Source organism: Petaurus breviceps, unplaced genomic scaffold, assembly GCF_028583685.1.
Source record: "Petaurus breviceps papuanus isolate PSGF00001 unplaced genomic scaffold, PetGlider_PUasm1.0 37, whole genome shotgun sequence".
Lineage (NCBI taxonomy): Eukaryota > Metazoa > Chordata > Mammalia > Diprotodontia > Petauridae > Petaurus > Petaurus breviceps.
In genome coordinates this window covers 31,089,732-31,113,795 of record NW_027186296.1, presented here as the reverse complement: position 1 = coordinate 31,113,795, position 24,064 = coordinate 31,089,732, and the positions used below count along the sequence as shown (strand labels likewise).

Below are 24,064 nucleotides of genomic sequence, written 5' to 3'. Positions count from 1 at the left end.
ATTGGGGTTAAGTGACTTGCCCAACGTTACACGGTTAGTAAGTATTAAGTGCCTGAGGTTGTATTTGAACTCAGGTCCTCCTGACACCAAGGATGGTGCTCTATTCACTGGGCTACCTAGCTGCCCCTATAGAATTCTTAATTACCTCTAATTCTGACTTAAGGAAAATTTAGCCAATTCCAGTATCCTTTAGGCATATTTTAGTGTTCTAATATCAGTACTTTTACCCTGAGTGTGTGTGCATGAATACATGCATGCATGTATGAATGCATGCATGCATGTATGTGTATGTGTGTGTACATGAAATAAAATCAATGTTTTAATAATGGTAGTTGACTGAAACTGATGGTTCTTTGTGTTTGAGTTTTTCTTCCATTTCAGTCTCACTTAATTTATAGGGTGGGGGTTTGTTTGTCAGTTTCTTGGATTCTTGACTTAAAATCTGGTTTTTCCTCTGATGAAATATTCCTTTAATGGTTCTGACTTTAGGGTGTTTTTTGTTTGTTTGGTTGTTTTGGTGTTAGCATCTTGACAGAGGTCATCAGCTAGAAGAATGCATTGTCATAATCTGTGATAAGAGGCAGCAATAGAAAAGGTGCCAGATTTGTAGTCAGACGTTTAACTCTCAGCTCTGTCATTTACTACCTGTGTGATCTTGGACAAGTCATTTGACCAATCTGTGCCTCAGTTTCTTGAAGGCATTGGACTAGATGGTCCCTTTTACTTCTAAATGTGTGATTCTGTCATCTGAAACGAGAAGTGATTTCTAGTGCTCTGAGAAGCATAGGAACTTGACAAAAGGTGAGAGCTTTCTTTCATTTTCACCTCAATCAACAATTGCTTATTGGACTCCTGCTCTGAGCAATGAGGGGTGCTGACAAGTTAAAGACAAATCTTGTTGATTTCTATTCATCATAGGGGCACATCAGCCGGCAACTTCTCTGGGAATTGTGAATATTTACCTACCTCCCAGTACTCTCCTCAACATGGTCTAAAACCATGCCAAAGCAGACCCCTTACCATTCCCTGAAGACGTCAACCCACCTTCCTCTGCCCAGAATGTCTTTTTCAACTCTGCTGGAATTCGTGCCATCCTTCAAGATCCAGAGCTAATGCCTCTTCTTTTAGGACATTTCTTCCAGCCCTCTTCCCAGCTCCCCTCCCGATCAAATGCAATCTTTCTCTTTTTAAGTTACGTATAGCACTTTGTACCTCTCCCAAACACTGCCCAAATTTACGTGGTGTCATGCTTTTTTGTGTTCATGTCTTCATTCAGCAAACATTTATTAAATGCTGACTGTGTGTCAGATACAAGGTATCTCGGATCTGAGGATACCAAAGTAAAAACAGGTCCTACTCTGCCAACAAGGAAGCTACCTTCTACTAGCTATCATGCATTATTTCCCTCAGGAGATTTTATGCTTCTTGAGGACAAACACACCTGTCTTATTCCTCTTTGCATCTACACAGGATCTGTACACTGTGCAAGGTGCTCTTTAGTAAACGTTTCTTGAATTTACTGACCCAGATACAAATGACCAACTCACCAGACTGAATTCTCCCCTGGAAGGGAGCTGTTCCCCAAATCAGTGTCTATATTCAGAAGCCAGTGCTATTTATTGCAAGTATTACTCATTATTTTGACTGTCTGTCCTGGATGGATTGGGTTGCAGATAGGCAATTGCGTTTAATAGGTTGATGCCAAATGGACAAGCCACTGAAAAAAACAGGCCTTAAACACAGAGACATCTGCTTCTGTTTCCCAAGTAACTCTGTAGCAACGTACAAAGCGCTTGGTGCTGAAGCACATGCTTCGTATTATTTGCTCGTTATACCCGAATACTATTTTCATGTGGCTGGTGATGAAAGAGGAAGGTCAGCTTCAGAAGGGGGAGTGTTTCCGATTATGCCGACCACATCCAAATATTTACATAATTCCATCATTTTGCCTTGGCCTAGCTTTACGTATTGTAGTGATGCCTTTGAGCCTTCTTTGCAAAATTGCATTCCATAAAGGTCTTTCTTGCTTGGGTCAGGCTGTTTGGTGACTCTTCTGATGGGGTAGAGGGAGCTAGCTGGGAGTTCAAACCTAAGCTCTGGCTTTCTGTGCTTCAGTGCTTGAAGCAAATAAAAAGTGGCAAATAACTGAAGAGCTACTCTAGGGGGGAAAAAAAGAAATTAGATAGATTTCCCCCTTCCTACCTTGTTCTGATATCTTCACCTTTTCCTCCTCTGTTATTTTTTAAAGGTATTTTGTCCATGGTGTCCTCAGCTCAGTGTGTGACTGCCTCTTTAGGCAGAATGGAGAAAGCTATTTCAATGCAAACCTATAGTTTTGTATGTTTTTACAAACACTGAAATGGGCTCGTGTCCAGTGGCTCTGGGTAGAGATGGAAAGGGGGGCTGGGTTAAAAGTCATGGAATTTCGGGGTTTGAAGAGTGAAAGTCCCATAGCTAAATGCAATACTTGTGAGTTCAGAGAGCAGCCACCCGTCTGCCACCGTAGGCTCTGATCTCATTTACAATCACGTTAGAAAAAAACATGTTTGTATCCAGGCAAAAATCATTTATGCTCATTGCTAAAGCAGCTGTTCCCTGATCTGGTTCCATTCTATATCTCTGAGAGCTCACACTGCATGAGGGGAACTGGGATGGTAATGATGGGATCCAAAGGCATTCACACAGCTGGGATTCTTACAATAGCTTAAGCAACATCTGCCATTATCATCAATAATAATAATTCACATTTACATGTGTGGTTTATTTAAGCTCTGTGCAACATTTTTCCTCACAAGAATCCTGTGAGATAGATAACATAAATATTATTATCCCCTCACTTTTTTTTTTTGAGGGCAATTGCGGTTAAGTGACTTGCCCAAAGTCACATGGCTAGTAAGTGTGTCAAGTATCTGAGGCCAGATTTGAACTCAGGTTCTCCTGGCTCCAGGGCCAGTGCCCTATTCATTGTGCCACCTAGCTGCCCCTACCCACTTCAGAGATGAAGTGATTTCTCTAGTTACGTGGCCAGTCTATCACTTAATACCTGTATGATCTTGGACAAGGCACTTGACCAATCTATGCCTCAGTTTCCTCATATGTAAAATGAAGAGATTGGATTAGTCACTTCTGCCTCTAAATCATCCTAAACAAGAAATGATTTCTAGTGCTCTGAGAAGCATATGAGCTTTACAACAAGTGAGAGCTTTCTTTCATCTTCACCCCAACCAAGCTATTGTTTATGAGGCTCATTTTACAGATGTCCAGGTCTCATTTTATGTAGGAGGAAACTGAGACCCAGAGAGGTCACATGACTTATCCATAGTCACAGGAAGTCAGCTTCCAAGGTATCATTTGAATGCAGGTCAGACCTCTGACTCCAAATTGAATGCTTCTTCTGGTCTTTCCACTTTACATTGTGACCTACTGAGCTCTAAACTCCCTAAGAAATAGGAAGAGAAAGCAGAACTCCTAAAGGAGAATGTTGGTAGTTTGTTCCTGTCCATCACTCTCTCTGTTTATTCTTGTTCTCCTTCTCATCTGTCCCTCATGCCTCATCAGTTTTCTATGTTATTTATTCAAACAGTTTCATTTTCATGAAGAATATTAAATGTATGAGATTCATCTTTCACTATTTCATGGGTTCTGTCCATTTTTGCTCTACCCTCGAGGCAGGGTGGTAGAAAGTAGACTAGATTTGGAGTCAGGGAGGATTATCTAAGTTCAAATTCTAGCTCTGAAGCCAGAGGTTTAGACTAGATGGTATATAAGGTCCCTTCTAGTTCCAAATCCTGTGCCAAGTTTTGAAAGTTTATTCTAGCTTTTAATCTTTTGAAAAAAAAAATCTAACTTTCTCTTTTTTTCCCCTTCACTGGTGCTGACATTGATGTTGGGGGGGGTAAGAATTAGACACTCTAAAGTGTGAACTTGGACAGTACCCAAGTACCATCACATATTTTTATTCAGTAAATACCATATAGTTCATCTTCTAATTGTATTTACAGATCCCCTACTAAGTTGAATTGTTCACGAATTGCACTATCTCAAAAGTTTTTAGAAGAGTTGATTTTGAAGTTCAGGTATTACTAGGTAATGTAGTCACAGAATGTTAGAGCAGGAAGAAATTGAGCAATCATTTCCAGCCTCTTTTTTTTTTGTACAGATGAGGAAAGTTTGGTACATATCACTCCAGTGTTTTCATTTGCTCTCAGTTTCCTGAAGTTTTGCTCTCTGGGCTGAAACTCCAAGGTATATTTATTGGAGAGTTTGCTTCTGGGTTGACTCTGTTATATGACTCAGAGTAAATCTACTTTTTCCAATTTTCCCCCAAAACCAGACTTAAGAAATTCAAACTTTAAATGTGATTAGAATTCAATGAAGAACAGATGTCGTGTTTAACTTGGTAAAGTAAATAAATAAAAAAAAATTAGGAACCAGTGAAATATCACCTTGATTTGTATTTCTGTTGAACTTAAATATTTTGAAAATGCTTCATTTTATTCTTAGTACAAATTTGCTGGTGATGATATGGAATTATGAAATCATTTAATACCAAGGAGTAGGGCTCCTCCCTTCTCACTCTAGGGGACTTATTTCCATTCTTCCCCCTCCCAGTCTTGACATGTTTCTTTCTCTTATAATTAACTCTCAGGAAGCAAAACATGTTCATAATCTCTTTACCTGTTAGCTTCTGTCCTTTTACACCCACAAAACCTCATCTCTGTCCTGAAGAATATTGACTCTGAACTCCAGGGACCTGAATTCAAGTTCTGCATCTGATAAATACTAGCTGCCTGACCGTGGGCAAGTCACCTAACTTCCATGGGCCTCAGTTTCCTCTTATATAAAAAGACAAAGTTGAATTAGATGGTCTCAAGTCCTTTGTAGTTCTTGATCTGCTGTATGATCTTGTAGTTCAATAATTTCAATTTCCTTTTCTGCTTCTCAGATAATTAGTCCCCAGTTTTTCTATGCTCCCTGCTCCCAACTCTCTAACCACATCAGCATATTCTCTCTAACTCTCAATACATTGAAGACACTCTTTTTCCACCAAGTTTTTCCCACCTACCACTAACCTTGAATCACACCACTATCTCTAAGGCCCCCTTCCATTTGAAATTCTATAATTCCATGATCTGTGTGTTTTGTTCCTGAGTGTAAAAAACGTTTGTTAAAAAACCCGATAGACATATAAGTCCAGTTGTTCAAATTAACCTCTCTCCTTACCACTTTCCTTTTATTTTATAAATTCTGAACTTAATCCCAGAAAAATGTGCATTTCTGTGCATGCCTCTGTGTGTGTGTGTGTGTGTGTGTGTGTGAACAGAAAAAGAGGATTGGATATGAAGCTGCCAGTTTCTGTTATGTATAGCTTACTTTTCTTTTTAAGTATATACTAAATTCAGCTTTCAAAGCTATCCTGTTTTTCTGTACTTCTTTCAGGCCTTCCTTCTATTCTCTTCTTAAAGAGAATTCTTAAAGAAAATGCTTTAATGACTCTCTTTCCTTTCCTTTTTTTTTCCAAAAAGAAAACATGCATGACACATTTTTAGGATTAATCTGCATATTAACATTTGCTCTTTCCCTTTATTAAGTCTAGATAATCAACAAAACAAATCTAGCACAGATTTGTATCATTTGCTAATTTATGAATTGTAAATGCTTGCTCTGAAAATTTAGTTATTGGTTCTTATGAGCAGGCATGCTGATAGATCTGGCTTCAGCATATCCTTCTTCTTACCCTGGCCTCCAAACCTCCCATTGGAAAAAGAAAAAAAATTAAACAAAACCCTTGTAACTTCTTTCCTGTTTTTCTTCAATTCATCTCCTAGCTTGTTTCCCCAGTGAATAAATTCCACTAACTTCCACTTTCTCTGTAATCCTTAACTCTCCTTCCCACCACTCTCCCTTTAACCCCTTCCTTCAGTTGGCCTTGAATCTTTGCTGAAAAGATTTAGCTTATCTGATATGAGTACCCTCTTACATACCCCTTGTTCTCCTCAGCTATTGCTTTCTACTCTGGCTTCTTATTGCTTACCTGATTTGTTCAAACTTTTCAGCTGTGAGTTCAAGACTTGTCCTTAACTAGCCCCAGTTTATCTTTGCATTATTACCTTTTATTACTTCCCAAGAACCTTCCAATTCTGCCATACTAGTCACCTTACTATTGCCCCCACACTCCATCAGTCCATAGAACATGCATGATGATTGATTGAGTCAAGCAGTAAGATGAATATAAGTGCTTTGTGATTGTAAAGTACCATATAACTGCAGGTTATCATAATTAGGTGAATCACTGACCTCATTCAACAAATATTAATTGCAATGTGTAAGTCACTATATTAATGAAGAGGTACTGGTAGGTCTCTTCATGAAACAGCTGCCTCTTTGGACAGGATTAAGTCTCAGCATTGTGCCCAGCACACATGTACAGTGAAGACTGTCTATCTCACTCCCCAGAAAATCCCTTAGTTGTCAAAGAAGAATGAGGCAAGAAAGCTAGTTGATGCCAGGTCATTTTAGAAAATTGATATAGAAATTCCTTTTCTCTTCTCTTTCTTGATTTTTCTTTTGCTATGGAATCATGAGGCTCTGTTGTCGCAGAGAAGAGGATGAAGTTTAACACAAATCCAGGATGAAGAGGAAAATTCTTATTGAATGAATTTTGTTCAGTTGTTTTCTGTAATGTCCAACTCTTTGTGACCCCATTTGGAGTTTTCTTGGCAAAGATTCTTTGATAATTTGCCATTTTTTCTCTTCAAGCTCATTTTATAGGTAGGGAAACTGAGGCAAACAGGGTTAAGTGATTTGCCCAGGATCACACACCTAGTAAGTGTCTGAGGTCACATTTGAACTCAGGTCTTCCTGACTCCAAGCCTGGTACTCTATTGTGTCACCTAGCTGTCCTCTATAAACATCACAGATCTATTTACTGCCTGTGTGATCTTGATTGAGTCACTTCTGTGTACCTCGGTCTCTTCATCTGTAAATTTAATGGATTGGACTAGATGACCTCCCTGAGAGGAGTTATGATTGCCTTAAAAGAACACATGGAGCAACTTAGAGATTAGGGTTTTAGGATAGTAAATTCAGATCCATAAGGAACCTCAGAGGTCATCTAGTCCAACACGCTTATTTTATAGACAAGGAAACTGAGGCCAAGAGAGGTAAAGTGATTTGCTCAGGGTCATATAGGTAGTAACTGGCAGGCCTAAGATTTGATTTTAAGTCTTATGACCTTCAAGTTCAGCCTTGTAAGTTCAGCACTCAAGCAGATCTTGTTTTCAAGTTGGAAGAGTATGTCAGTAAATGGAAGGAGAATGGCTTGTGTCTTCCTGAATTGGGAGAAAGAACATAAGGAAACGATATAGGAGACCTCATATTGAACCAGTTAGCACAAGTATTGCAACCGGAACAAAGGAAAACCCCAATGATAGTAAACACATACTGGGGTGGGGTTATTGGGTAGGGGTTTGTCATCAAAGAAAGCTTAATGCATGCCTAAGGAACTTTATAGAGAGTTTCATGGACATAAGAATCGGCGTACATACCAAAAGAAGTAAAGGCCCAGGGAATCCTTCAACTGCCAGAGTAAGTGTATCCAGGCCTAGAGACATTAAGAAAAAGAGTTTGAGGAGAGGGGAAAAGGAAACAGACGCCTTAGAGACTGACAAAGTTAAGTAGCATCAGGGTGTACGTTTTTTTTTTCCAACTGTGCACGCCATATAAAGATAATTTTTGCAGGCAGGGGATCCCACAGAAGTTTAGAAAATGTTGAAGTGAAACCTTTCACTTCAAAAGTATTTGTTTCAAGGGGAAGAAGAAAAAGAAGAGAAAAAGAAAAACAAACAAACAATTGTAGCCCAGGAAAAAAAAAATTGCATTATTTAAACCACTACTTATGATTCTGGTGGTCCACGGCCATTAGAAAAACATCCTGGGTAAAAAATGTGACAGAAGGATTCAGGTTTCCATCCAATTCTCCCGGAGGTTTGTGATCTCATGAATGTGAGTGTTCCCTGCAATGATTCAGATTGCAGTCTTCTCCACATGTAGTCATTCTATGTAACAGTTGTCTGTGTGTTCCCATAAATCCACACACCCTATGAGTCCACACACCCAGCCTACTTGGAAGCTTCCTCATGTCCTTTTGACATTACATGGATACCAACAGAGACTGATGGGAGATAATAAGAGCTTAAATTAACATAAGGCTTTAAGAGTTAGACAGCATTTTGCATGTATTACCATATTTAATCCTCACAACAACCCTGTGAAGTAGGAAGTACATGGATTTTCTCTCTTTTTACAGTTAGAAATAGAAGTACCCTAGGACTGTGGAGATTAGAATAGAACTGAGATCATCTGGTACACGGGTGTCAATCCAGACACAAAGGAGAATCACTAAACTGTACATAAGAATCCTTCTGGGTGATGCATCGACAATATTAAAGTGCAGTATTTTCCATATTTTATCAGATACTTATTTATTTATTTAAGTATTCCCCAATTACATTTAACTGCTTTGGGCCCTCCTCAGGATTGTTATGGATACATGTGGATGGTGTATGTGACACCTCTGATCTATTGTACCTCTTCATTTTACATGAAAAACTGAGGCCTACGGAGGCTAAGTGATTTGCTTTTAAGTGTTTGAGCTGAGACATACATTATTTTTTTCCAGGGGGGGGAGGGTCAGATAGTTGGGGTTAGAGGACTTGCACAAGGTCACACAGCTAGTAAGTGTTAAGTGTCTGAGGCTGTGAGACATACTTTTGTAAAGACTTTGTAATAATAACAATAATAACTAACCTTAATGTAGTACTTGAAGGTTTAAAGCATATTACATGTCTCTTTCATACTTTACAACAGCCCTGTGAGGTAGGTGCTATTCATATCCTCATTTTATGACTCAGGGTTATGGAGGTAATAAGCATCTGAAGTGGTATTTGAACTTCTTGGAGTTTTTCTGACTCCAGATAAGACACCCTATCCAATCACCTGGGTTTACCAGCAATTTAGATGACAGAAATGCTGTGGGTAGAGGTTTTTATTTTAAAGAGCATGTATCTAGATGTGTGTGTGTGTGTACATGTGTGCATGCATATTTACTTTTCTTTCCATTTTGGGCTTGGAGCTCAAGCTTCTAATATGTTGATTTAGAAAATGGGACTATATCTGAAAGCTAGCTAATGTTTTATTACAAAAATGGCAGAGTAATATAATAGAATTCCCTGGAACTATAATAATTGAAGAACTCCTAAAGGAATAAGTTTGATGTGGTCACATTACAAGAAATACACAGAAAACAATCTAATCTACCAGTGCTGAAAAATCCGAGGGTACTGATTGCCAGGGGGACCTCAGAGCAAGAGAAGCTATATTGGCAGCTTAAAACTGTTTATTTCTTATCCAAAGACTTGAGAAAGATCCTAATGGTTGGTAACGAAGTCTTTGTTTAAGATAACTGAATGAAAGAGACTTTGAGGTTAGGTTCAGTTTATGCTTTTAGGGTCCAACCACGGGAATTTACATCTCAAGCCTTTGAAACACTGCAAACATTCAGGATTGAACAATGAAAGACTAGTGGAAATTTGAATGCCCTATGGTGATTGAATGCAAAGTTAAATCAAGCTGTCCATCTGTAACTCCTGAGGAACAGGGATCCAAGGTCCATTCTGTGGGTATCTGCACATACTCCGCTTTCACAGACAGCTGGAGAGTACTAAGCCCATCTTCAAGGGATTCTACTTTTTATTCATTTAGACATACAACTTATTCAAAGCCTGGCTTATATTTAAATTTCATCATTTGGAGAGAGTTTCAGTATGTCAGCTGAGAGGAATAATAACATACTCAGACCATGTCTGGGTTTTCTGAAAGTTTTTCCAAAGTAAAGAGGATAAGGGATGAGACCAGAGGCTTAACGATTCAATTTTGTTACATAACAGAGTAATAGTGGAATTTTTAGCCATTACTAACTACTTTCACCACTAGCCTTCATGTGAGGTCCTCTAAACTTTTACAATATTTAGGGATGTAGTCTAAGCATTGGTTATAGGAAAGAACACTAGAACTACCTATTAAAGTAAAAAGTAAAGAGAAAAGAAAAAAAATCTGTGTGTTCCAGTGCTGGGATACCAATCCAGAGTGGGAGTAAGCCAAAGGATCTATAGAGAAGGTTTTTCATGAAAATAGAGCAATATTGAATAAACTGTTACTAGCTACCTTTCTGCAAAACTGAATTAAGTCTACTGATTCGACTTAAACCAGACCCGCTAAGTCTATATAATGCTAAAGATCTTTAGGAAGAGTTAGCAAAATGCTATACTACTATACACTTCTCAAGCCAACCACAGGTCACTGAACTGATCGAATTCCTAGGCTTACACTTAGAAGGTATGGCTAAGGAAAGGCTCACAGGTGGGAGAATACCAGCAAAACAGAAAATAAAATAGGGGAAAGTCCATTGGACATCTTCAGAAAAACATCAAGCAGGTTGAAATAGGTTTTATAAAATATTCCAAGGAGTGCTTAAAGATCACTTACTGGAGCTATTCAGTGGAATTTTAGCAGATGGTGAAATTACCAAATCACGGACAAAGACATGCATCATTGTCTTGCCCAGATCTGTTGATGACTGCGCACCTATTCCCACACCCCCCCCCCAACAAAATCAAAACACAACCAAATAAAACCCTGAGTTTTATAGACCCAATCAATCCTAAATAAGGCAGAGGCTTGTTGAACTCATACCTAATTCTATTCAATAAACCTTTCTTGAGTGCCTTCTAAAAATGTGTAAGATAATTAGAGAATATCTGCATCCTGACCCAAATAGATTTATCATGAACAGGCATTTGGCAAACAACACAAGGAAAACTTAAAACTATATGCACTACTGTGAAATGTACAAGTCATCCATGCCATCACTGGCATTCAAAACTGCAAAAGCTTTTGATTGTCTGGAAAGAAGATTTCTTTGGAAAATATTGCAAATGTATACAATTTGAGTTAAACTACTTCTGGGGAGTTAATATTGTATAGAAGCAACTTGAAATACATATAGACATAAGTAATCCTAGTTTATGAAGAGAGGTAATGTGATATAGTGAATAGAATGCTGAACTTAGAGTCACACAGGCCAGAGTTCAAATCCTGCCTCTGACTCTTATTAACTGTGTGACCACAAATAAGTTACTTACCATTCTGAGCCTCAGGTTCCTTATCTATAAAATGGGGATAATGTCACAGAAGAATCAGTAGAGCAGCAGAAAATGGGAAGGCACAATTGGACAGGATCAAATCCATTACTCACATTCATAGCTGTAGTGTATCTCAAGATGTTATTCTGAGAGTCAAATGAGTTGATAATGTTTATAAAGTGTCCGGCAAATTTTAAAGCCCCATATAGAAATGACTATCCTTGACCTTTGCAATCAAGCAAAGAAAAAGATGGTCGCTGCCCTCTCTGCCTGCCCCATACTTTTCCTTTTTGCTTTATTAGAAGAGCCATTAGCAATTGCCAGGAAAAATCGTCCTAATTTTAAAGCTTAAACATTGGTGATGTTTTACACATTGTGAGCCCATTGTTAGAGAATGTTACATTGTTTTTCAGGCTTATTAAAAGAATAAAATTTCTAACAGATCCTCCATCTAGCAAGTATTGGACTTCAGGATTTCTTCCCATTCCAACATAATTACAGCAGTGTAGCTTTAATAAAAAAGTTTTATTTTTATGGTGCCTTACAATTTACAAAGCACTTTCCTCCCAGCAACCCAATGGGGAGGAGCGTGTTGGTGTCATTACTCCCTCATTTTGCAAGTGAGGAAAGTAGGCTTAGAGAGACCAGATGACAGTCATCGTCCAGCCACATAGAGCTGGGACATGATTCAGGTCTGCTGGCTCCAAGACTAGTGTGCCTTGCCTGGGAAACCAAATTGTGTCTTTATTTAACAATGTAAGTAGGTAGATAGCAAGCTTTTATCAAGAGCTTACTGTGTGCTAGACACTGTACTAAGTGCTAAGGATACAAATGAAAGTCAAAGGAAAGACACTTACTGCCTTCAAGGAACTTACCAGAAAAGACAACACATGAAAAGGAGCTGGAAAGGAGGGGGAGATAATAGATATCCTCATGAGGTACCTGTGTTGACAAAGTCTTGGAGGGAAAAGATCAGCTGGTAGAGGAATAAAGCTTGGATAGCTTGGGCCCATCCCAAAATGGAGACCCCTAAAAGGACTCATCAGTGGGCGAAGGGAGCCAATGTTCCTTGCCCTAGGGTGATATTGCAAGGTGAGAAGGACCTAAGTGCTTAAGGGAGTTCCAGATTGGGATAGCTGAGTCACAGTGATAAAATTCTTGGAGTCAGAAGCACAGCTATAAAGGCAATAAAGAAGCAGAGCCAGATTGCACCTATCTCCAAAGTGGAGGTCCTAAAGGGAACTCATCAATGAGAGAATGACTGACAAGGCAGAAGCATATTGTAGTGTGAGATGGCCTCAGAGATTGAGTGTTCATTTTAAAAGGTAGTGGGCTCACCAAGATTATTGAGAATGAATGGTGTGCCAGTTAGGTGGCTCAGTGGATAGAGTACCAGCCCTAGAGTCAGGAGGACCAGAGTTAAAATCTGACCTCAGACACTTACTGTGTGACCCTGGGAAAGGTACTTAAAATGAGAATAAACATACCCTCTTTAGTCTCTCATTTCATCAAGGACAATTACTGCTTTTATTTCGTAGCAATTATTTTTAGATGATTTTGCAGAAACAATTATTTTGTGGAAGTTTAAAAAACTCATTACATAATCTAGGTCAAATAAAAAGACTGGTAAAGACTGAGATAATTAAGATATCCCTAAATATTTCTCTTTCAAACTGTGTTCTTAGAGCTCAGTACTAACTGGACAGAAAAACAAATTATAGGCATAAGGCAAGTTCTACTATGGGAAGACACTCAAAGTAGGGTTGGGAATGCCATATCTCAGGCTCTGACATATTACTTGTGAGTTATCTTAAAAAGAATCTGGTTCCTTTCCACTTTTTTCAGTCTTAGACTTTGTTTCCCTCTAAATTCTCTGTAATCCAGGGATTCTGGTGTTCTTGATGCTTCCAGAACATGACACTTGTGCTCTTGAATCTGCATTTTCACTGGCTGTCTTCCTTCCCTGGAGTCCTCTCCTTCCTCAATTCTACCTCCTGACTTCTTTCAAGTATTAGCTAAAAGCCCATCTTCTGCAAGGAGCCTCCCCCAGTCTCCCCAACCCCCAATGCTAGTACCTTGCCTTTGAGATTACTTCCAGTTTATCCATGTGTATATATCCACCTATTCATCTCTTTCTCTCTCTCTCTCTCTCTCTCTCTCTCTCTCTCTCTCATTCTCTCTCTTTCTATCTAGTGTGTACATAGTCATTTACATATTCTCTTCTCCATTCGAATGGGAGCTCTTTGAGGTCATAGACTGCTTTTCCCTTTGCATTCACAGGGTTTATCACAGTGCCTGACACATAGTAAGCACTTAAATGCTTGTTGACTTGTCTTAAGAATACTTAAAGAAGATGATGTGTCTATGTGTACAGTCATGGAAATTAAGTATGCTGGTGACTTCTCCACAGAAGAAGCAGTACAGCAACAGATGATGAGAAGGCATCTCTGGATAGCATGAAACCATGCCTCACACTCAGGCTAAATGTGTGGGACAGATGGAGAAACAATTTAACATCAAAAAGGTCAATGGTTTTGACGTTCCTAGAACAGAAGCACTTTGAACTAGGCAGGAAGTCACAAGCTCAAGAATTTGGAGGATTAGAATTGTAGACTAATTCACTTTACTAACTTAATCAACAAATTAGAAATGTTACAGTGCCCACTAAGAAGGAATGGTGGAGATTTGAATACTCTGGTTGGAAGAATTAACATTGGAAACCTTCACTGTCACATTAGACCATCTATGCCACTGAAGATTCTTTGGAAATTCAAGAAATTGAACACTGATGGAGTGAAAGCCCCCAGTTATGAATGCTAAGCTATGGGGATGTCCATATGGAATGACAATGGATAAAGTTCTACAATAATAAATTACCAAAAAAAAAATAAACAAGGAAAGAGATTGGTCACGCACTAAATAAACACATTGAAAACATTTTGTTACACATCTGGTCCGTTGGCTAAATATCTAATTCATCACAAGGTATAATGAAAAGCATGTTGGTCTGAAGATAGAGGAGACCCGAGTTCTAGTCTCAGTTCTGGAGTTGGCTAGTAGAATATAAAGGAGCTTACTTTCTAAAAGGAAAACAACATACATAAGGAAAAAGTTCTTGGGCTGATGAGTGGTGCCATGGGAGGGAAGGTACCATGGGTTGACACACCCTGTCCAGTAGTATTAGTAAGCCCTGTTTCATTATATTTGTAGCACCTAGAAAATAGTATTCAGATACATCAAAGATATATGATTTCATCAGTTCTGGAAATTCCTGGTGTGGGGGCACCACCTTTGCTAACAGAGAACTGAACTCTGACTAGTAGATAACATTTTAAGTAGTATATTTCCCAGACTATCAAAAGAATATTGGTTTTGGAGTCAGAAAACCTGGGTTCAAAACATAGCCCTGAAGCTTACTACCTGTTTTATCTTAGCAAGTCACTTATGTGTCCTGTGCCTCAGTTTCCTTATCTGTAAAATGAGGGAGCTGAACGAGATGATGTCTCAAATCCTTTCTAACTCTGAATTTCTGCTCCTATCACCTTATAAAATGAGAAAATGTTCGATTAACACATTGAAACCTGAGTGCCAGATCTTTATCTTTGACATGATAGACTGGGTACAATTCTGGGGATATCTCTCTAATAATAATTTCTTTAACCTATACCATTACTCACATCAATATTTTTTCTCAAAGTTTTAAAAGTGCCTTCATCTTCCCTTACAGCATTAGGCTAAAAAAGACATTAAGCATAGAATAGGTTTATTTAGAACACTAAAAACCACAAAATGACACACATTATAGTAAACACTATGTAGATGTTGTTGTTGTTATTATTACTATTTTACCTCCCCTCTTGACAATAATTATATTCCCTCTTGCTAAGCTCCATTTCTCTCCCTCAGGCTCATCTCACAGTGTCAACAAATTCATTGTACCAATGAATCCAACCATATACAAAGAGGGAACACCAGGAAGGTGGAAAAGAAGTACAGAATTAGATTTTCTTAAATGACCACTGAGGCAAATTTTCTTCTATATTTCTTTAGGATGAGAAAATCTAGTTCAAGAGGTGAAGGAGTAGTGGATAGAGTTCTGGTTTCTGAGTCAGGAAGAGATGAAGTAGATCCCTGACCCCAGAGCAAATGATTTAATTTTTCAGTCTCAGTTTTCACATCTATGAAATAAAGATAATAATAGCACTTACATTACAGGGTTATGTTGAGGCTCAAATGAAATAATATATATATGTAAAATATTTCACAAATCTTTTAAGTATTATGTATATGTGAACTCCTATAACCACTACCACCACAACCATCACTACTACTTCTACTACTACAACTAATAGTATGACCACTATTACTACTACTCGTATTACTACTGAATGGGGTATGTCATCCTTTGGCTGACACACTGTGTCTAGTAGTTTGTAGTATGGCTACATTTCTGTGTATTGCATTTCTTTGGCTGACATACTGCGTCCATTAGTTGTAGTAGGGCCTATTTCATTATATCTGTAGCACCTAACACATAGTATTAAAATACATCAAAGATGTGTGGTTTCTTCAGTTTTAGGAATTCTTGGTGTGCGGGCACCACCCCTGCTAGCAGAGAACTAGACTCACACTAGAAGGTAAAATTTAAGCAGTTTTTTTTTCCAACACTATGGAAAGAACATTAACTTTTCATGGTATTATTACATCTCAATACCTTTTTCCTATGTATGCTATTTTGCTTTTAGAAAGTAAGCTCCTGGGGCAGCCAGGTAGCACAGTGAGTAAGAGGCCGGCCCCAGAATCGGGATGACCTGGGATTGAATCTGGGCTCAGATACTTAGCACCCACCCGGAAACACCTGGCTGTGTAACCTTGAGCAAGTTACTTAACCCCAATTGCTTAGGGGAGGCCAGGTGGCTCAGTGAGTAAGAGCACCGGCTCCAGAGTCGGGATGACCTGGGATTGAATCTGGGCTCAGATACTTGCGTGTAACCTTGAGCAAGTTACTTAAAACCCCAATTGCTAAAAAAAAAAAAAAGAAAGTAAGCTCCCTGAAGGCACAGATTATCTTTGCTTTTATTTTGTATACCTAGTATTTACCACAGTTCTTGGGCATAATGTATACTCAACAAATGCTTTTTTATTTATTCATTGATGTATTCATTCTTAAAAGGGTTGACTAGGGTAGATATGGGAGAGAGATTGGACTTGTTCTTGACCCCAGAGAATAGAATTAAGAGCAGTAAGAAGTTTAATGTAAAGAGAACCACCCTATCAATTAGAGCTGTGTGGGATACAAGACCCTTACCCAAATTAAAAACAAAAACAGAAGTTTCTCAAGGCAAAAACAGAAGCTCTTTATTTCCCTAGTCAAGTCTCACGAGAGTTGGGCATCACCTACCCCAGAGCAAACTGGTATAGGGAGGCACTGCACAGAGATCAAGCAGACAGTTATATACCCCTATACAAACAATTCTAAGAAAATCCACAAAAGCCCTCCCTAGTATCTGGACCTCCATTCCCATTGGTGGGATGTATGGCCTCACATTCTAAGTACCCAATGCAAACACATATTTCAGGTATTTTCCTTATTGAGCAAAGGCAGGTAGTTAAAAAAGCATATAGGAGGGAGAAGGGGGGGACAACCTGATTTCCCTGAAATCAAGTCATTTATAGGAAAATGAAACTCAGGCCTAGCCGAGGTTAGGACCGAGCTCAATTCTGGTTACTGTTGCTCCCATTTTATGAAAATACTTTCATCCATTTCACTCAGAGCTATCCCCAACTTGGATTGGAAAAGTTTCCTAATTATTGGGGCTCTTCTGTCATAGGCTCAATGACCATATAACACTTATCTTGTAGAAGTGATTCTTTTTCTTTTTCCAGGTAGAACTTGGGTGAGATGGCATTTGAGGTTCCTTCTAGTACTAAGATTATGTGACTAGTTATATGACTAACTTCCTGGAAGTTCCCTAGAGTATTACTAGGCTTTCTGATCCATCCCCCCTTGTAGTCACTTTCTTTGTCTTCATTTACTTAACATGATATATAAATCTTTCATATTGGCCACATTTCCCCGAAAGGAATGCAATCAAAAGGAGGTCGCCTTTTAAAACTTCGCAATGTGGCTTTAGGTGGAGACTCAGTGTCTCTCAGAGAAAATCTTAGGCTGGGTTCCAGGAGACCTCAGTTCAAGGCCTGCCTCCATCCCTCATTTGTTTTGTGATCTTGAGTTGTTGTTCCTTCTCAGCTTTTATGTATTATTATTATTATTATTATTATTATTATTATTATTTTGATGTGCAAAATAGGGATTATAATCCCCATGCTCTCTTATGCTGGGAGGACAAATCCAATTAAACAGTTCAACTCAAGGACAACCAAAGAGTGACTAGGAACAGGCTTTCAACTCCTGAGTAAAATAATGCTCTGTAAATTCACAAAAGTGGGTTAATTAAGTCTTTTAAAACTCCCGTTGTTAACAAAGAAGTAAAATTTATATTATATATATATATATTATTATTACAGATGAAAAAAACTAAGGCCACAAAAGTTTAAGTGGCTTGCCCAGGGTCTCACATCAGAAAATTGTGTCTAAGTTAGAATTTGAACTCAGGTCTTCCCAACTCTAAGGTTTGCAAAGTACTTCTCCCACAACAACCCTAAGAGGAAAGCTATGGTAATGTTAGGGTCTCTTTTTACAGAGAAAGAAATTGAGTTTGGGGAGGAAAAATTGGCAACCTATAGATACAGAGTTAGAATTTAAATATTTTGACTCCAAATATTGTCTTTAGTTCATTATGTTGTTACCTCAAACATGAATGTATATATACAGAGAGAGAGATGGGCCAGTCTGCACAATGTAATTCTGATTTCCCATGACTTTGAAATATAGAACTTTGATACCCTCAATCTACCTGTCATAGAACTGAGAGTTCTAAAAATGTGATCCTGCAGATATTTTCTAACTTTTGTGATGTATTGATCAGTTTTGCTGATGTTTTTCTCTTCTTTAAAAATATTATTTGTTATATGGGGAGGCTGTCTGGGAAGGGAAGGGAAAGGAACACTGGGGAAAATTTTGGCAATGTAAAATTAAAAAAACAAACAAACAATAAGAGGGGGCAGCTAGGTGGTGCAGTGAATAGAGCACCGGCCCTGAAGTCAGGAGGACCTGAGTTCAAATCTGGCCTCAGACACTTAACACAAAAACTAGCCATGTGACCTTGGGCAAGTCACTTAACTCCAATTGGCCTACCCTCCCCCCTCCAAAAAGCAAAAAATAAAAATAAAAAAAAAACCCAATAAGAATATAGGTCTTTTAAGAAAGCAAAAGGACATTGAGTTTCTCTTCTAATGATTAGCTATACCTATCCTAACTTATTCACCTTTCTTTTTAGGTTCCTCAGAGGATAGAAGAGTCCACTAATGCTTCAGAAGATAGTAATGAAGGCATCCCAGGAGTGTGGGGTGCTTGGGGTCCTTGGTCAGCTTGTTCGAGGACATGCAGTGGAGGTGTGATGGAGCAGACACGACCTTGTCTTCCTAGCACTTACCGCATGAGAGGCTATCATAGGCCTGGGGCTCCATTCCCAACTTCGGAAAGGGCTCTCTCCTACCACTGGGCGCACCTCCGTGAAGATTCAGGAAGCCCATACTCTAGCCATGTCATATCTGCCATTCGCAGCTCTGTGCCCCTCCATCGAAGCCAGGATCAGAGAGCAGGACTGCAGTCCACTTACACTTTTGGGGACCGGAATGATAGCCATCTAAACCAAGGGATCTTGAGGGGCAGCCGGCATTCTCACTCTCGAGGGAGAGAGCCAAAATCAGAAAGAAGGTACTGTACCTACATATCCTGTCCCTAAACTAATTATCTATTGCTAATATATTAATAATTAGTATCTTGATACAATGCTAATAAGTAAAAACAACTAATATTTCTTTGTGTAAAATATTTTTTTTTGTTCCAGATATGTGTTTTCACTGATGTATCGAGAAAATTCCCTATATGCATGCAAATCATCAAATATCCTACAATTTATAGTTTGAGAAGGTTTGTGAGGCACTCAGAGGTGAAGGGACTTGTCCAGGGTCATACAAGTATTATGTTTCAAAAGCAGGAGGGCTTCAAATCTCATCTGACTCCAAGACCTGATCACTAGCCACTATCCCATGCCTCCTCTCAATCATCCAACATTATATAGGCATTTTTAAGGACGTACTATGAGCCAGGCTCTGTGCTTAGGGTTGGGGCTGCCAAAGAAACAAATGGAATAATTTCTTCCCTCAAGAAACTTATATTCTATTGGGGGAAACAGCCTGTATAGGGAGGATGCCTTGCAGCTTGGGGATCAGGAAAAGTCTTTTATAGAAGATGGCACATTAGCTGAGCTTTGAAGGAAACTATAGCTTGTTAGAGGCCAACGAGTAGGGATAAATATCTGGGAGTCATCTATATAGACATAATTGAATCCATGGGAACTGATGAGCTCACTAAGAAATAGAGTGTAGAGAGAGATTACACATGATTAGTGGTTAGTACTGTATCTCCTCAGGGAAGAGTGTGCCAAATTCTTATTATTCCCAAATGACTTGAGCAGACTTCAGGGATATCTTGGATCCTTTATTTGTTCTACTGGCTATGATCCTCAGTACATAGGGTTTTGAACCCCAGGGTGGGGGTAATGAAGGTTGATCTGTTGCTTGGATTTGTAAACTGTGCCTTAATTCTTCTCTTTTCATCTTTTGATTTATTCTCATGGCCATTAAAAATGTTACTGCAACCCCACCCTAGTCTTTTGTTCTAGTTAATCTTCAAAGTAGAATTCTTCTCTTGTTAGGGCTTGAGAAAAAGTTTCAAGGGGCAGCAGGTCTGTTCTTTCCCTGCCCGTTTAAATCCCAAGAGTAGGTCATATTTTGGGTCACTAAGTGAAGGTCTGGTATTAGCCGTCCCTTCTCAACAAATACTTGTTTAAACATCTCTCATGTCCTTATGGCACTCTAGTACAGTGGGAGCTGGCCCTGGAGGGAAGTCCTGCCACTGAAGCATATTGCCAGTGTGACTTTGGGCAAGTCACTTAACTTTATAATGCCTTAGGCCACTTATAAGGCTATAAATCGTAGAGAAGCTGCTAATATACATTGGTAGAGGTAATTCTTCACCAAAAGCTCCCTACTCCAAGAAATAATAGGTCTGGTAAAAAGAAATGCACCAGGCATTATATTAGAAAGCCAAATATGAAACAGTTACTTGCCAGTAAAGTACTTTTTACTGAGGGGACACCATACAGAGGATTCTTTTTCTTTTATTTAGTATTTAATTTTTCCCCAGTTAAATGTAAAAACAGTTTTTAACATTTGTATTTAAAACTTTGAGTTCTAAATTCTCTCCCTTCCTCCTTTCCCTCCCCCCCCCCCATTGAGAAGACAAGTAATTCGATGTAGGTTATACATGTGTAGTCATGCAAAACATTAAGGATTCTTTTTTAAGTAAGGGTTGGTGGACCTAAGTAGACAATGGGGTCCTGTCTAAGTCTTCAGTTCTGTGAAGATAATGTGAAGAGTTCTTTTTTGTCTTTTAAATTATTTACTTACTTTTAGTTTAGAACATTCAGTTCCACAATCCCTTGAGTTTCAAATTTTCTCCCCCTCTCCTCCATGGCTGCATGCGATCAAATATAGGATCTACAAATACCGCTTATGTAAAGAGTTCTGCTGCTATTTGTTTCTGATAATTATCATTATTAGCATTGGGAAATTCCTATGGATTCAATATATAGGTTAGAGCTTTCTTCTAGATTAAAGTGGGGGAATTTGCAAGTATTTATTAGCACCAAAAAACTGAAGAGCAAGTAGGTGGTGCAGTGGATATGGTGCTAGACCTGGAGTCAGGAAGACCTATGCATTGGAGAGGGGATTGTACCTCAGTATATCTAGTCTATAAATTTGGCCCTCAAAGGGATCTTCTTGAAAGTAAAAAGAGTAGGGGTGGCTAGGTGGTGCAGTGAATAGAGCACTGGCCCTGGAGTCAGGAGGACCTGAGTTCAAATCCGGCTTCAGACACTTGACATACTCAATTAGCTGTGTGACTTTGGGCAACTCATTTAACCCCAATTGCCCTCCAAAAAGCAATAAATAAATAAATAAAAATAAAAGAGTAATCTTTCTTTGCTATTTAATAAACTCTCCTACCTTCCCCCCCCCCATTAACACCAGAATCAAATAGTAAATCCTTTATTTGACTTTTAAAACCCTTTAGAATCTGGATTCTTCCTAATTTTCCAATTTTGTTATACTTTACTCCCCTCTACATACTCTATAATTTAACGATATCGCCCTTCTTGTTGTTCCTTGTATAAGACCCTCTGTCTTCCAGTTCTATGGTTTTTCACTGGTATCCTCCACGCCTGGAATGTTCATGTTTCTTGCTTCTGCCTCCTGCCTTCCTTGGCTTCTGTTAGGTCTCAGCAAAAATCCCACCTTCTGTAAGAATCCTTTATTGGTACCCTTTAATGGTAGTGCCTTTACTCTGAGATTAAGTTTAATTATATGTGTGTGTGTGTAAAATTTGTACATGTTTGTTTGCATGTTGTCCTGGCCCCCATTAGAATGGGACCTCCTTGAGGGTAGGGACTGTTCCCCCCACCCCTCCCTTTTCTTTGGTATCACTAGCACTCAGCACCGTGACCAGCACATAGGAGTCATTCAAAAAATGCTTACTGACTAAATAAATGTTATTTGACTTAGTGATCTGCACTGTCTTCCTATGGTCAGTCCTGGAGACTGTGGTGTGAAATGAGACCAAGGTGAGGATGAAGATCAGAATAAACTCACTTTATACAGAAGAACTGTATAGGGGAGAGACTCTGGACCCCTTCCTGCTCCCCACAGACCTTTCTTTTTTCAATTTTCTCCTTTCTCCTTATTTTCTTGCCAATGGAGAATTTTTTTTCTTTGATTCAGTAATGGGAGATGCAGTTACTATTTACTCTGAAATTACAAGTTTTTAATCATTCTTTTCCACTTTGACAGCACCAGCTGAAACAATCCAAATATTAGTGTGGGGGCTTATACAAATTTCCTTGATTTTCTAGGCTGATGAAGATAGCATTTGCTTATATTTATCACTTGCTAGAAACATGCAGAGCATATGTGACCCTCAAGAGAATGTTCTTTGGATAGTTGCCTATTTCACTCCCAGGTTTAAGTTAGAAGCTTGGGATAAAGGCTGTTAGATGATCTATCTAAAATGCCTTATATTTTAGGAGAATTGGAACTGTTTACTTATATAATAAAGGAAATTCATTAAACCCATATTTCTTGGGTGCTTATTAGGAGGTAGGTGCTATGGTCAATACAAAGATCATAAGATATAGTACATGTTTTCAAGAAGATTAAAACTGATAAGGAGAGATTATATGTACACAGATAAATACAATACAAGGCAGTATAAATGTATTAAGAGAAGTATAAAGTGCTTGTTCAGAGTTCAGAGGAAAGAATAGTCACCTTTAGCTAGGTGATCAGGTAAGGAGGAGATAGAATTTGAGCTGGGCTTTGAGGGATAGGTAGGATCTTGATAGACAGAGGTGATGGGAGATCACAAAACTGAAAAGTATGGTAGAAATTCTTAAGATTATCAGCCCCTAAAATTATTGCAGATTTGTTGTGCTTAGCTCCTTCAAACTGGGAAACCTGCTAGATGTCTAACACCATACATATGTATGTATGTATACACATGCACACATATATGTGTATGTCATATATTCATATATATACACACATATACCCTATTCATAGCACAAAAAGAATGTAAGACACAGTTTTTACTTTCAAGGAGCTGTCAGTTGTCTTATGGAAAAGTGAAAAAGACACAAGACAAAGAATACTCATCTATGTTACAGAACACTGTGATAGGAAGGAAGGAATTTATTATTCTTTAATAAAGTGCCTTGTGCAATGAGCACTTTAAAACTATTCTCATTTGATCTTTACAACAGCCCTGGGAGATAGATGTTATTATTATCCTAATTTTATAGTTGAGGAAACTGAGGCAGACAGAAGTTAAGTGATTTGTGAAGGTTTTCACAGCCAGTGTGTCTAAGGTGAGATTTAGTCTTTATTATTTTTTTTAATTTTTTGCTTTTTGGAGGGGGAGAGTAGGGCAATTAGGGTTAAATGATGGGCCCAAGGTCACATGGCTAGTAAATGTGTCAAGTTCTGAGGCCAGAGTTGAACTCAGGTCCTCCTGACTCCAGGGCCAGTGCTCTCTATTCACTGCGCCACCTGGCCGACCCCTAAGGAAAGATTTAAATTAGGGTTTCCTAACTCCAAACCCAGTGCTCTATCCACTATACTACCTAGTTGTCTTAATAGTTTCAATATAATTGAAAAATCAAGACAGTACATCATGTATGTTAGAGAGGTCAGGGAAGGTTTCCTAAAAGAAGCCAAACTTGAGTAGGACAGTAAAGAATTAATAAAACTTGAAAAGGTGAAGCAGAAATGGAAGGAGTATTCAAAGCATGAAGAGTAGTTAGGAATCCACTTGAAGAAGCTTAGTAGCCTCACAGATGGAGTGGTGGTTGGACTTTGAGTGGGGAAGACATGAGTTCAAGTCATTTCTTGGACACTTACTAGCTATGTGAACCTGACTTGACCCCTCAGTTTCTTCATCTCTGAAATAGGGATAACAATAGCAACTACCTCTTAGGGCTACAGTAAGGCTCAAATGAGATAATATATGTAAAGTACATTGGAACTTTAAAGTGCTATATAATTGCTGGCTGTCATCATTGTCATCATTGTCGTCGCCATCATCATCATCATCATCATCATCATCATCATCATCATCATCATCA

The 24,064-nt window shown here is 38.7% G+C and overlaps 1 protein-coding gene across 1 annotated transcript in view; it reads left to right on the top strand.

The window, feature by feature from the left end:
- THSD4 (thrombospondin type 1 domain containing 4) overlaps nucleotides 1–24,064 on the top strand; it is a 927,982-nt gene that overhangs the window by 145,288 nt on the left and 758,630 nt on the right. Inside the window, exon 4 of the mRNA XM_069098174.1 lies at nucleotides 18,602–19,041. Coding sequence (XP_068954275.1) covers nucleotides 18,602–19,041 — 440 coding nt within the window. The remainder of the gene's footprint in view (nucleotides 1–18,601; nucleotides 19,042–24,064) is intronic.